Source organism: Microplitis demolitor, chromosome 4, assembly GCF_026212275.2.
Source record: "Microplitis demolitor isolate Queensland-Clemson2020A chromosome 4, iyMicDemo2.1a, whole genome shotgun sequence".
Lineage (NCBI taxonomy): Eukaryota > Metazoa > Arthropoda > Insecta > Hymenoptera > Braconidae > Microplitis > Microplitis demolitor.
The window spans coordinates 412,441-428,309 of NC_068548.1; the positions used below are offsets into that span (position 1 = coordinate 412,441).

General features: G+C 30.4%; 3 protein-coding genes across 4 annotated transcripts; 2 read left to right on the top strand and 1 right to left on the bottom strand.

Moving 5' to 3' along the window:
- Positions 1-33: 33 nt before the first annotated feature.
- LOC103572520 (mitochondrial import inner membrane translocase subunit Tim8) lies at positions 34-1,228 on the top strand. 2 transcript variants are annotated; one of them, XM_053738748.1, is made up of 3 exons: positions 34-111; positions 263-439; positions 927-1,228. In XM_053738748.1, exons 2-3 carry the CDS (start codon positions 326-328, stop codon positions 1,098-1,100), a joined length of 288 nt encoding a protein of 95 aa, XP_053594723.1. In that variant the 5' UTR covers positions 34-111; positions 263-325; the 3' UTR covers positions 1,101-1,228. The 2 variants fall into 2 exon arrangements, with proteins under 2 accessions (XP_053594723.1, XP_014294998.2); XM_014439512.2 differs by having other exon boundaries at positions 51-158.
- A 926-nt stretch (positions 1,229-2,154) lies between these two features.
- Positions 2,155-3,507, bottom strand: LOC103572571 (E3 SUMO-protein ligase PIAS1). Its single transcript, XM_008551216.1, has one exon. The coding sequence runs from the start codon at positions 3,505-3,507 to the stop codon at positions 2,155-2,157; it is 1,353 nt and encodes a 450-aa protein (XP_008549438.1).
- Positions 3,508-8,955: 5,448 nt separating this feature from the next.
- LOC128667640 (transcription elongation factor SPT6-like) lies at positions 8,956-14,263 on the top strand. Its single transcript, XM_053738573.1, has 4 exons — positions 8,956-8,964; positions 9,525-9,660; positions 9,730-10,052; positions 10,139-14,263. Exons 1-4 carry the CDS (start codon positions 8,956-8,958, stop codon positions 14,261-14,263), a joined length of 4,593 nt encoding a protein of 1,530 aa, XP_053594548.1.
- Positions 14,264-15,869: the final 1,606 nt, after the last annotated feature.

Sequence of the window (15,869 nt, forward strand, 5' to 3'; positions counted from 1 at the left end):
AAAAAAAATTATTTTCAATAAAAATTCACTGCTCGTGATTGTAAATTTGCCTTAATAAATTTTAGAGGTTAAGTTGGTCCACATTTTGAAATAAATTTCATCATTCTTAAAGTAAATTTATAATTTTATTTAAATTAATTTTGAAACAGTGACAATTTGTAAGATAATTACAATTTTTTACAATTTCTATACAATATTAATAATAATAATAATAATTATTGTTTATATTTTTATATATTTAATTATTGATATTTTATTTTAGGTTGGAATTTAGCGGCATAATTTTTCGTTAATTATTTATTTAAAAAATAATAAGGAAATAAAAATGAGTGATTTATTTGGAAACACAAGTTTTGAAGAACCAAAAAAACCAGGAGTTGATAATGAACTCAATGAATTTTTAATGATGGAGAAACAGAAAGCGCAACTTACTGCACAGGTTAATTATTTTAATTATTTAATTATTTCAATCAATACCTCCGACTTTTTAAAAATATTCAATCACTATAAATTGTAATGACGGTATTCAAATTTTATTAATTAGTAAAAAAAAATAGTTTAAGCATTAAATGAAAAGAAGAAGAGCACAGTTACATTTAGCTGAGGTATAGATTGAAAAACTCTAATTCATAAATTTATTAGTTTAGTTTTTATACATTATTAAAATTTTTTCTCTTTTTTTCTTGAAAAAAAAAATTACTTAAGTCCGCGGAATATTTTGTAAAATTATTCCAGACCTACGGAGCTTTAAATTCAAATTCTATCTAAATCTTATATATTAATTGTTATATTAATTAATTCATAGTTAGTGAAATTATATATATTTATATATCATGTAAATATATAAATATATGTACAGTTTATTTATAATTTTGTAATTAATATTAATTATTGCAAATAAATTATCGTTTAATTTTTAATTACAGATTCATGAATTCAATGATTTCTGCTGGGAAAAATGCGTCGACAAACCAGGAACAAAACTCGATGGTAAAACAGAAACATGTTTAAATAATTGCGTCGACCGATTTATTGATGTCTCGTTGCTGATAACAACTAGATTTGCTCAATTATTACAAAAGTCAACCAGTGGAATGTAGATATAGCTGGAGAACTATATAAATTTATCACTATTTTAATTCTATTAAAATTAATTAATAGATCTTAGGCTATAGAATGAATACAAAAAAAAAAACAAAATGTTAAATAATAAACAATGAAAAATTAATTATTGTTAGCACTTATAATTATTCATTAATTACTATTCCTATAATTAGTTAATTACCTCAATTTATTTTGAGGAGTTTTTTTTTTTAGTTGAAACATTCAAAAGATATTACGAAGTCTACATTATTATTCTCAAGTAATTTTCCAAAATTTGATTTATTAATTGGAATAAGAATTTATTAATTTAAATAAAAAAAAAATTATTTTAATTTGAGTAAAAAAAAAGTATCGTGTTCTTGATAAATTTTTATGACGAGTGTTGAGTGGGATTTAAATGAAAAGTTTCTAAATAATGGCAACGCTGTAAAATGTCTGGTAAAGAAAAATAATATTTGAATAAAATAATTCTGAGAAGCAAATTAGGTAACTGGCTAACTAGGTAATCTGTCGAGACTGATGACGTAGTCATCTTCAGAATTCAGTAGACACATGAAAAATAATAAAATAAAATATGACAGCTGTTTTATAAGTAAAGCTACGGTAACTAATACAAATAAATGTCATACACATATATTTTATTTTACTCGAGAGAACATTAAATTTGCTTTGAAATGAGTACCCACAATCCGTTTTTATTTACTATAATTTTTTTACATAAATTTATATATATATATGAATATATGTAAAAAATAATTTATATAAAATATAGCATGTGGGTATTCATGTGAAAGCTCTTTTAATTCTCTATTCCTTCACTTACTCCAATATATAAATATATGTTCATATATATATAAATATATGCGCTTCTTAAATAAATAAAAAAAAACTTACGTTAGTTATAATTAATTATAATTTAAAAATTACTAGTAAAAATAAGATTATTTAAAGTTTATAAAAATATTGATTATTAGTATACTTTTCTATAAAATTTATTAAAAAAATAGTTAATTAAAATATGTACATAATTTTAAAATATACTCTTGCATTTCAAACACACTGAGTTTCTCTAAGTATTTCGGTTATTCCCTTATCGATGTAATCTGCATAAGCCGAAAACAGGTCATCGAAGTCGTCGCCCGATTTGTTTGAGGACGCCGATAATCTCGAAAACAATTCATCGTCCTCATCAATAGAGTTATCTGTTTCTGATGTCATTTCTTCAGACCCTTTATTACTTTCTTCAGAATCCGATTGAATAAAAGCCGGAACGTAATTATCCCAGGTACCATCTTCGAAAAATATTATTTCACAAACATTAGGCTGTAGTTTACCTGAAGATAATATCTCACTAAAGTAATTGTCAATAATGAGGCTTTCAAACCCCGCTGGCCGGTTGCAGACTGGACATTCCCAGGTGCCATGAGCTTCATTAGCTTGTAAATATGCTGACGCGTCAAAACACTCAATGTGCGTACAAAAAAATCCTCGGCAGGGGTCACGGATTCTCTTGTTCCCAAGCGGACAGACAAAAGACATTATCAATGAAACAGCAGCAAAGTCCTTGATGTCTTGATCTTCATCCAATATTCCCTTGATAAATTCCCTCGTATGATTCGAATCCAAACCAGCCTTAGACTTCAATTGGTCGAATAATTCCGCGCTGGTCTTCTTACGGACAAGATTGATAACCGCGACATATGTATTCGCATCTGCTGGTATGTTTATTTTCACGACATTTTCAACTGGTGACACTTCAATTCGAGATGTGATATCGATTGGCTTGAACTTCTGGGGCAGGAGTCCTGCGGAATCGTCAGTTAATAAATCACTAAATTCAATATTTTGTTCGTTGATCATCAGTCTAATGCCCAAAGGAATAAAGTCATCGTGTTCTTTGGCTGATGGGTCCAGTTTACACAAACGAATTTGCACTTGAACGGAGAATCCTGTATCCCCGGACTGGGACCGTGAGTTGGAAATTTCCTCAGCTTGTTTCGGAGACAACTTGAACCGAATGATATTCTGCTGCGGCTGTAAACTTGTCGGCTCAACTAATTCGGTCAACAAGTCGAATAACGGAGACTTGGTGAATTCAACATCCGGATCTAAGACAATGATCTCGGGTGAATTGTTTGACTTCAAAACCGTCTTTTTGGAGAGTTGATATGGCCGAAATCGACTGCGATTGAGTTTCAACTTTGATTTCTTGTCGACAAGGTCCGATTGCTGGTACGGTAATGATATTGAAGCACTTACTGATGAGTATATGGGTTCAGTCAGCAGAATATTTTCAGTTATAGTTGGAATACACTTTAACTTTTTTTCAAATTTGCTATAGTCATTTCCCAACAAATTTTTGAGTAAGTCTTGGTCGTATCTGAATGGCTTGGAGTCTTTCATTTTGCAATACACTGGTTTGTAGAGCTATATATTAAGACACTAGTCCGGTTGAGTTTATAATTGTAGAGTTTAAACTTTGTACGAAAAATAGCTGACGGCAGAACTAATTAGAGTTTGAAAGGACACTGTAACTTGACCGAGGTAAAGCAAGTAACTGAAGTTCTATAGTGGAGGGTGCAGAGCCAGGTAATGGGGTATCTTCCCCTTCCTATGGTGAAATAGAATGGAGCGTAATGCGGGGAGGGGGAAAATATCTCGTCTGTCTCTACTGGGAAGCTAGTACACCTCCGAGTGAACTAATTTCGATAAAGCTTCATGGATTGGCCACTGGGGATTGGTTGGCGCCTGGCCAATGAATGGTGGACCACTGCGTGGCAGCTGATGATGAATCATTAAGTAGATCCTCTACAGAGACATCAACATGGTGGGATAAATTTAGAATCCTCGGTAGCCTCTTCGTCTGAAACTTTCAGCTTAAACTGGACCGCGAAATTCCTGCAATTCGTTGCGAGCACAGCAATTGATGACAACTTGTCGCCAAGTGGAAACACAATTTTCCGTATCATAATGAAATTTTTTACTTATACTAAAAATTACATTTTTATTCAGGCATAACAAATCGCGTTACTAAAACCAAAAGGGCGTATCTCAAAATATACGCCCTTTTGGTTCTGCAGAACCAAAAGGGCGTATAAAATTTTTTTTTTTGCTCCAATCAATGTTAAAATATTGAAAACATTAAAATCTATGGAAAAAACGAAAAAAAAAATTTTTTTGTTTTATGCCCTTTTGGTTTTAAGCAAAAATTTTTTTAAAGTCATAAGGGCGTATCCTATTTTTTCGGTTTATTATTAATTATAGGTCAGAGTAAGAAAAAAAATTGCAAGGGTAATAAAAATTATCACTCCACAACTTAATTTATCTGAACAAATATTTATTTGAATAGAAAACCAAATTTCTTTATTTAATTTTGATCGAATCTTAAGTTTGTCACAATTTTTTTAATTCAACAATTAATGTAAAAAATATGTATAATTCGGGAACGAAAAAATTCTAAATTCTATGAGTGCTGTGAAATTTAATTTAGTCAAATTAAAAAAATGCACATTTAGATTGTTCAATTTTTCAAAGGTGCATTTTTTCATTTTTCAATCAAAGTTTCATTTTCTGTTTCCTGTTTTTTTTTTTTTCTTTTTATTTTCAAAAATCAATTACCGTTGTTCTTGAGAATTGTTATGGTTCTAGAATACCAATATATCAAAGCAAGTTTAATGACCTAAATCATTTTTATGCATCAGACACCGTCCCACAAAAATATTATCAATATTATTAAAGATTAATTTTCAGCGATGGTAATAGTTTATAAATTTTTTTATTATTGTCAAGTTATGTTCTAAAAAAAATTAAAAAAATTTTTTTCATACTCTTAGCTACAGATGATTCTGACGATGGAGATGGTATAGGACTAATATCCTGATGAATTTATTTTTTCTCTATTTTTTATTTGTTTTTTCACTTAAATAAATATTTGTTCATATAAATTAAATTGTGGAGTGATAATTTTTATTACGCTGGCAATTTTTTTTTTTACTCTTACCTATAATTTATAATAAATCGAAAAAACAGGATACGCCCTTATGATTTTAAAAAAATTTTTTCTTAAAACCAAAAAGGCGTAAAACAAAAAAAAAATTTCTTTCGTTTTTTCAATAGATTCTAATGTTGTCAACATTTTTACATTGATTGAAGCAAAAAAGGTTTTTTATACGCCCTTTTGGTTCTGCAGATCCAAAAGGACGTATATTTTGAGATACGCCCTTATGGTTTTAGTAACGCGAAATATTACAGCTTCAAACTCGATATTGTCTAGCTCTTAATAATAAACAGATTTTATAATTTTGAATTTTGTTCTGCACTGAAAGAAATCTCAGTAGTTGCCATAACTAAAAAGAGACAACTATTTAAATTTAGTTAGTGTAACGAATTCAAATAGTTATTGTAACTATTTATTATTCAGATGACTATAAAAAAATAGTTGAAGTAACTGAAATTAGTTTGTTATTTATTTTTAGTTATCGCTATAATTAAAGTTTATTAGTCCCAACAAATACTAACTAGTTGAAGCAAATATTATTTGGTACTCAATTCAACTAAAAAAAATCGTAGCAGTAATTATATACTTTTAACTATTTCGAAATAGTTGATTCAACGATTTTTTTTAAGTTGTATCCGTATATCACTATATTTTTGCTGTTGATGTAACAAGTTTCAGATAGTAGTGGTAAAACATTTTACATGGTTGTATCCAACTATTTTTATTTAGTTGTTGTAACTATTTTAAATAGTTATGATAATTCGCGTTACTAAAACCATAAGGGCGTATCTCAAAATATACGTCCTTTTGGATCTGCAGAACCAAAAGGGCGTATAAAAAAACTTTTTTGCTTCAATCAATGTAAAAATGTTGACAACATTAGAATCTATTGAAAAAACGAAAGAAATTTTTTTTTTTGTTTTACGCCTTTTTGGTTTTAAGAAAAAATTTTTTTAAAATCATAAGGGCGTATCCTGTTTTTTCGATTTATTATAAATTATAGGTAAGAGTAAGAAAAAAAATTGCCAGCGTAATAAAAATTATCACTCCACAATTTAATTTATATGAACAAATATTTATTTAAGTGAAAAAACAAATAAAAAATAGAGAAAAAATAAATTCATCAGGATATTAGTCCTATACCATCTCCATCGTCAGAATCATCTGTAGCTAAGAGTATGAAAAAAATTTTTTTAATTTTTTTTAGAACATAACTTGACAATAATAAAAAAATTTATAAACTATTACCATCGCTGAAAATTAATCTTTAATAATATTGATAATATTTTTGTGGGACGGTGTCTGATGCATAAAAATGATTTAGGTCATTAAACTTGCTTTGATATATTGGTATTCTAGAACCATAACAATTCTCAAGAACAACGGTAATTGATTTTTGAAAATATAAAGAAAAAAAAAAAAACAGGAAACTGAAAATGAAACTTTGATTGAAAAATGAAAAAATGCACCTTTCAAAAATTGAACAATCTAAATGTGCATTTTTTTAATTTGACTAAATTAAATTTCACAGCACTCATAGAATTTAGAATTTTTTCGTTCCCGAATTATACATATTTTTTACATTAATTGTTGAATTAAAAAAATTGTGACAAACTTAAGATTCGATCAAAATTAAATAAAGAAATTTGGTTTTTTATTCAAATAAATATTTGTTCAGATAAATTAAGTTGTGGAGTGATAATTTTTATTACCCTTGCAATTTTTTTTCTTACTCTGACCTATAATTAATAATAAACCGAAAAAATAGGATACGCCCTTATGACTTTAAAAAAATTTTTGCTTAAAACCAAAAGGGCATAAAACAAAAAAATTTTTTTTTTCGTTTTTTCCATAGATTTTAATGTTTTCAATATTTTTACATTGATTGGAGCAAAAAAAAAAATTTTATACGCCCTTTTGGTTCTGCAGAACCAAAAGGGCGTATATTTTGAGATACGCCCTTTTGGTTTTAGTAACGCGAAATGTTAAATTCGAAAATTTTTTTAAGACCGCCCAATCTTAAGACTGACATTTTCTAAAATTATTCTACAGTGTGACCTAAAATCTTTTTTTCCTGTTTTCTAAAATAAATATATATATGTATATTTGTCTTCAAGTGAAAACACATTGTCTTCAATTTGTACAGCACTTAGGCTACATGACGTCAAAGATGTCCTGAGACCGATCCAAGTAATCATAAAAATTCACTAGAAAATGGTTTATTTTTTTTTAATAGAAAACATACATTTTAAATTTACCTTTTAACATTACTATTAAACGAAAAAATATAAAATATTATTTTACGGAGAATAATTATTTTTTTTTCTCTAAATATCCTGATATATTAAGATAACTTAAAAATTAAATAACACTCATATTTTGTAATTTATTTATTTTAAATACTCGTATAATCCCAATAATCTCTTCTGCTATAAAAAAATTCCCATTCGTCTTGTCTGAGACGTAAATTAGTGATTTATTTCCTTTTCACACCTGAGGGACAAAATATTTAAGTACCGACATAATAAACTCCAATGGTTATCTAATTAAGGATAGACAAACTCTTAGTCATTATAGGATTAAAAACACTTAAGATAAATAAGTAAGGGTTCATTCAGTACAAGGGGTCATGAGTTCATTACCTGCGTAATTACCCAGTCTGCCGTAATGTTTGTTCTTTGTAATATACACAGTCTCCTTAGAGTTACCATTATTCTAAAGTAACTAATGAGATTCACATAAATTTTGTAAAATTCATCTGACCAATGAACTTGTAAGAAGTGTCCCTTCTACCTTAATTTGGATCTTTAAACGAAAAAGACTTGCTGGGTATTTGAAGTGCAACTCGCACCTTGATGCAGTTTAGTTGTCCTGTACTCTTTTGAGGATCACGATCACACTTTATCTTATTGATAATTGTTACAGAAGTTACTATTCTAACATCTAAGTTGATAGTAGTTACAGAAGTTACTTGTGTTTTTTTTTGAAAATATCTACATCAAAAAATTATTGCTGCAAAAATGAATTTCGTAAGTTTTTTTTCTTTATTTATTTTTTAAAAATCGCGTTACTAAAACCAAAAGGGCGTATAAAATTTTTTTTTTGCTCCAATCAATGTAAAAATATTGAAAACATTAAAATCTATGGAAAAAACGAAAAAAAAAATTTTTTTGTTTTATGCCCTTTTGGTTTTAAGCAAAAATTTTTTTAAAGTCATAAGGGCGTATCCTATTTTTTCGGTTTATTATTAATTATAGGTCAGAGTAAGAAAAAAAATTGCAAGGGTAATAAGAATTATCACTCCACAACTTAATTTATCTGAACAAATATTTATTTAAATAAAAAACCAAATTTCTTTATTTAATTTTGATCGAATCTTAAGTTTCTCAAAATTTTTTTAATTCAACAATTGATGTAAAAAATATGTATCATTCAAGAACGAAAAAAATTCATCTAAAAAATTCTAAATTCTATGAGTGCTGTGAAATTAAATTTAATCAAATTAAAAAATGCACATTTAGATTGTTCAATTTTTCAAAGGTGCATTTTTTCATTTTTCAGTCAAGGTTTCATTTTCTGTATCTTGTTTTTTTTTTCTTTTTATTTTCAAAAATCAATTGCCGCTGTTCTTGAGAATTGTTATGGTTCTAGAATACCAATATATCGAAGCAAGTTTAATGACCTAAATCATTTTTGTGCATCAGGCACCGTCCCACAAAAATATTATCAATATTATTAAAGATTAATTTTCAGCGGTGGTAATAGTTTATAAATTTTTTTATTATTGTCAAGTTATGTTCTAAAAAAAATTAAAAAAATTTTTTTCATACTCTTAGCTACAGATGATTCTGACGATGGAGATGGTATAAGACTAATACCCTGATGAATTTATTTTTTCTCTATTTTTTATTTGTTTTTTTACTTAAATAAATATTTGTTCATATAAATTAAATTGTGGAGTGATAATTTTTATTACGCTGGCAATTTTTTTTCTTACTCTTACCTATAATTGACAATAAATCGAAAAAACAGGATACGCCCTTATGATTTAAAAAAAATTTTTTCTTAAAACCAAAAAGGCGTAAAACGAAAAAAAAAATTTCTTTTGTTTTTTCAATTGATTTTAATGTTGTCAACATTTTTACATTGATTGGAGCAAAAAAGTTTTTTTATACGCCCTTTTGGTTCTGCAGAACCAAAAGGACGTATATTTTGAGATACGCCCTTATGGTTTTAGTAACGCGAAATAATTTAAGTCAAATTTTGAATTTAATGTGGATCAAATAATTATTTTGAATTAAATATTGTCAAATAAATTTTTAATTTAAGTGAATAGATTAATTTTTTTTTGGTGCGACTTTTTGAAATGTGATTTTTTAAAATGAAAACTATTTTTAATAAATATTATTTTATTAATTTATAGTTAAAGAACACTGAAGAGTATGAAGAAGTTGAAAACAGGAGATTTAAGAATAACGTGATAGAAAGCGACGACGATGAAAGCAGTAGCAGCGAAAGTGACGGAGATGATGATGAAAGCAGTAGCAGTAGCAGTAGCAGTAGCAGTAGCAGTAGCAGTAGCAGTAGCAGTAGCAGTAGTAGTGAGGAAAGTGACGACGATGGAGAAGTCAACGGTAGTAAAAGACGAAAAAGTTGTGACGACGACGATGAAAGCCGTAACAGCGGAAATGAGAAAAGTGACGGAGCCGACGATGAAGTCAACGGGAGTAAAAGAAAGAAAAGTCATGACGACGACGATGACTTTGATGATCGTTTGGAGGACGATGATTATGATTTGATTGAAGAAAACTTGGGCATTACTGTTGACCGTCGACGATTCAAACGTTTGAAGCAGATGCCAGCCGGTGGATCTGACGACGAAGATGACGAAAATGGAAGGACTGAGAAAGAATCTATTGCTAATGAATTATTTGAAAATGGCATTGATGATGTAAGTATTTTAGTTTCTATAATAATTATTTTAATTTACTTTATTTAATTATTTCATGGATTCAAATTTATAATTAAAAATTTTAGGATACTCAAAATCAAAGTCCCAGTCGCGAATCGGAGCATCAGGGATCCAATCTTGACGACGATGATCAAAGTGTTCCATCAGAAGATGATTTCATTGTTGACAATGATGACAAGCCCATACCCAAGAGGAAATATGTTTCTGCAGGCGATTCAGCTCTGGACCAGGCCAGGGAAATATTTGGTGTTGACTTTGATTATGACACCGTACAACACCAGTACGACGATGACATGTTTCCAGAAGACGAAGATGAGGAAGCTGAAGATGAGAGGAGTACAAGAAAACCTACAGGCAAAAATATTTTCCAAATATACGAGCCTAGTGATTTAAAACGCTCATTCTATACGGACCTAGATCATGAGATCCGTTGTAAGGACATTCCTGAAAGAATGCAGTTACGCTCAACGCCGATTACTCCTGTACCTGAAGGTTCCAACGAGCTTGATGAAGAGGCAGAGTGGATTTATAAGCATGCATTCACACAACGAAAAATTTTGCAACAAGTTACGGATTGTTCAGGCGGTATGAATAATTTTGGATCTAAAGGACCAGAAACGGTGAAGAAAATAAAGAATGCATTGAATTTGATGCGCAATCAAAACTTTGAAGTTCCTTTTATAGCTTTTTACCGCAAGGAACTAGTGAAACCAGAATTAAATATCGATGATTTGTGGAAAGTGTACAAGTTCGATGCTAAGTGGTGTCAATTGTACCAGAGAAAACAAAAATTGCTGAGGTTGTTTGAAAATATGAGAGATTTTCAATTGGACGAATTAATGAAGAATCCTGACGCGTCACTTCCAGATGAGATTCGGATTATCAAAGACGAAGATATCGAGCGATTGAAGAACGTCCAAACAAACGAAGAGAGAAATGACGTTTATAATCATTTCATGCTCTACTACAGTCGCGACATTCCGCGAATGAAGGAAATCTTGAGACAGAAGGAGATGGAAGCTCGACAGGAAAAAAATAGGAAACGTCAACAACATCTTTTGGAGGCTGAAGAAAATAGTGAAGATCCATCGCTTGGGGATCAAGATGCTGAAGAGACTGAAAAAAATGACTGTACTCTTAAGCAGGCCGTCAGAAGTGGACCTTACGCACTTTATGTCCGCGCCGGGCTCAGCAGTTTTGCTAAAAAGTTTGGTCTCACTCCTGAACACTTTGCTGAAAATTTACAAGACAATTATCAGCGTCATGAAGTCAATCAACATCCAGTTCATCCTGATGTAGTGGCGCAAGACTATCTCGGGGGAAGTTTCCAGTCCACAGAAGAAGTTCTGAAAGCTGTTCAGCACATGGTGGCCATCCAACTGGCACGTGAACCAATTGTACGAAAATGCGCTCGTGAAATTTACATGGATCGTGCTAAGCTGTCAGTACGCCCGACTAAAAAAGGAATCAGAGGAATAGATGAAAGTCATCCGATCTATACCATGAAGTACTTGAAGGACAAACCAGTTCGTGAACTTGTTGATCATATGTGGCTCAAGTTATCGACTGCTGAAGCTGACGGTTTGATAACGATCACATTCAGCGAAACCGTTAAAGGCATTGTCGGCTCAGACTTTATCAGTGAATTCAAGCAGCTATACATCAAAGATGAATTCAACAGAAATGTCCAAGACTGGAATGATTTACGTACTGGTAGTGTAGAATTGGCTTTTAAAAAATATGTTATACCAGATTTGAAGAATGAATTAAGAGCTAATATCACCGCTGAAGCAAAGGAATCCATCACGTACTTGTGCTGTCGCAAATTATTCAACTGGATAAAATTTGCTCCCTACACATGCAAATTTCATGGCCAAGATGACGAAGCTTGGAACACTGGAGAAGGCATCAGGTCAATGGGAATCGCTTATGTTCCAGATGTCAATCAAGCTGCGTTTGCTTCAATCGTCGCTCCGGATGGTGAATGCGTTGACTTTTTAAAATTGCCTCATTTGTTAAAACGTAAGAATAGTTTTAACCAAAACGAAAGACGTCTCAAAGAAGCTGATTTACTTTCTCTGCGAAATTTTATCAGCAAAAATAAGCCTCATATTGTAGTAATTGGCGGTGAATCCAGAGATGCTCAAACAATTTCCAATGACATCAGGGAATGCTTGGCAAAGCTTGCTGTCAAAAAACAGTATCCTGCTATACAAGTTGAAATATGTGACTCTAATGTAGCAAAGTTATTTTCTACTAGCAATAGAGGAGTAGCTGAATTCCGCGACTTCCCTCCACTACTGAGAGAATCGATTTCACTTGCGCGACGTCTACAAAATCCTCTCGGGGAATTTTCGCAGCTTTGTAATCCAGATGAAGACTTGCTCTGCTTGAAATTCCATCCCCTTCAAGATTTACTTTCAAAAGAAGAGCTTTTGGTGGACTTGTATACTGAATTTATCAACAGAGTCAATGAAATTGGTGTCGACTTGAGCAGCAATAAAGTTTACAATAAAAATTTATTACAATTCGTTTGTGGATTAGGCCCCAGAAAAAGTCAGGTTCTATTGAAAATACTGAAAAGCAAAAAAAATAAATTGGAAAATCGTACTCATTTGGTGACTGTGTGCCATATGGGACCTAAAGTTTTTATGAATTGCGCTGGATTTATAAAAATAGACACGGCTACTCTCGACGACAACTCAGATATCTACATTGAGGTGTTGGACAGCACGAGAATTCATCCAGAAACGTACGAGTGGGCGCGTAAAATGGCCGTCGATGCTCTGGAATACGGGGTCAAAAATGCAGATCCAGGTACAGCTATCGAAGAGATAATAAAAACTCCCTACAAGCTTCAGGAATTAGATCTCGAAGCTTTTGCTGTCGAGTTAGAGAGACAAGGCTTTGGAAATAAAATTACTACTCTCTATGACATCCAAACTGAATTAACTTACCGCTACAAAGATCTACGAGTGCCCTATAAATCTCCATCTCCTGAAGAAATGTTTACTCTATTGACCAAAGAGACTCAAGAAACTTTTTACGTCGGCAAACTAGTCCAGGCAACAGTTATTGGGTTCAGATTCAAAAAACCCAAAGTTACACAACTGGATCAAGCACATCCCGTTAAAAATAACGATACTGGACTCTGGAAGTGTCCATTCTGTTCCAAGGATGATTTTCTTGAACTCACTGAAGTATGGAATCATTTTGACACGGGATCTTGTCCAGGAAAAGCTGTCGGCGTTAGACTTCGTTTGGACAATGGAGTGTCTGGATACCTTAATTCTACAAATATATCTGATAATTATGTCGCGAATCCTCAGGATCGGGTGCATATCCAACAAGTGATAGCTTGTCGTATTATCAAAATTGATGTAGACCAATTCGGCAGCGAATGTTCCAGTAAAAGCAGCGATCTTGCTGACGTAAATAATACCTGGCGACCTGCTAAGGACTTATACTACGACACAGAGGCTGAAGAAGAAGATAAAAGAGCAGAACAAAACAGCAGGAAAAGTAAACAGCCGATTTATACTACACGTCTTATTGTCCATCCGTCATTTCACAATATAAGTTTCGCTGAAGCTGAGAAGATGATGAAGACTATGGATCAAGGGGAAGCTATTATCAGACCCAGCAGCAAAGGAATCGATCATTTAACAGTCACTTGGAAAGTAACTGATGACATTTATCAGTACATTGATGTAATTGAAACAGATAAATCAAATTCTTTTTCATTGGGACGAAGTTTGTGGATCGGCACTGAAAAATTTGAAGACCTGGATGAAATACTTGCGAGATATGTCAACGTAATGGCTAGTAATGTCGTAGAAATACTTAAATTTAAGTACTATCACCCTGAGGTTCTTGGATTCAAAGAAAAGGCTGAGCAAATATTGAAGGAACAGAAGAGAAAAAATCCTGCTAGTATTCCATACATTTTTTCGGCTTCGAAAAATTATCCTGGTAAATTTTTACTGTCGTACGTGCCTCGATTAAGATGTTACCATGAGTATGTTACTGTTATCTCACAGGGATTCAAATATCGCAACCAAGTGTTCAATAATCTTGATGCATTGATATGTTGGTTCAAAAAACATTTCAGGGACCCAATTGTTGTACCCCCTAGGGTTCCTGAAATGACACATCGTAATACTTCAGAGATCAGATGTTTGGCTGCTTGATTATTATTTTTATTTATTTATAAATTTGTATATATTTATTTTCAAGGCTTTTATCACTTCTCAATAAATTCAATGATGTTTGTATTTTTTAATAAAGAACAATCAAACGAATACCAATTTTTTTTTTTTAAATATTCCCATTAATAGATAATTAAGACTTTAGTTTATAAGAAATTAGTTTTATATTTAGAACTTAAGCTGCTGTCCAATACGTTGCGGAAATGAAGAATTTAGTCTAAGGTAAGTTCATTTTTAGTTCAATTTTACTGCCGTAAATAAATTAAGAATAAATATTTCTATACAATTGGTTTAAATATATATATCTATATGTATATTTTCACAGCGTATTAGAAACGATACATAATTTTACAATAAGGCAAAACATAAATCTTTTATAACAATGTTAATACATTAATCGTATTAGAAAAATTAATAAGTAAAAATGAGGAATTTTTTTATTTATATATATTTATTATATTAGTTGCATTTTTTAAATAATTAATATAAAAGAATTATAAATGTCTTTTAAATATTTTTTTCTTCATTAATTAACGATTAAGAGGCATTACCTCAGACTTATTTGTTTTATTTACTTTTTTTTTTTATTTTGTCGCACTTAATTTATTATGTTCTTCGCAGTTTTTTAAAAACTTACAAAATATCTAATTAAAAAAAAAATAATTAAATCAACAAAAAATATCAGTTTACATTTGTGCCACATAAATGTAAAACTAACTTTGATTTTCTTTCATTTTCCTACACTTCCGCTAATAATAAAATATTTAACCCCTATTTCTCATACAATTTATTTATTAATCAGCGGATTTTTTATTTATTCAAACAAGAGAACAAACCAATATTTACATAATACGTTCTCTCTTCATTATCTTTTACTCAATTCTCTTTTCAATAATAATAATAATTATAATAGTAACTTTCAAATAAATATTTCACGATTGAGCATTTGCATTTTTTTAGAAAAACACTAGAAAAAATAAAAAAAAAAAATAATAAATTTAAATTGCAAATGTTCTAGTCCGTGACAGCAAAGAATCAAAAATAAAAAGTACTTAATAATAACAATTTTGTTAATATGTAAACACTTATATATTCTAGCTCTTAATTTTTAGGACAATTGGTATTATTACATTTTATTTAAAAAAAAAATAATAAAACATTAAACTTAAGCGCAACCTCGCGTATTAGTTCAACTTTTTTTATTATCAGATCATAATTGTTCCAATAAAAAATTAATAGGTAATGGTAAATATTAATTTTCTTACAACAAAAATTACAGAAGTCTACGCGCGGGTCTGCCCTTTGATGTTTTTTTTTCCCCGAACCGGATCAGTACCCGCGCGTAGAAAATCTCTTTTCAAAGTTACAATTACATTTAAATTTAATTTTTAATATATGAAAAAAAAATTAGGAACAAAGTTTTAGTATAAAGATTAAACAAATAATTATTTTAAGTAAAAGTAAATTAATTACACAATTAAATATTTAATAAATGATAATTATAAATATTATTTATGTAAATGGCATTCAAATGTGTAATGAGACTGTTTTTCTTTTTTAGCTTGTTTGTACGAACTAATTTCGTTCG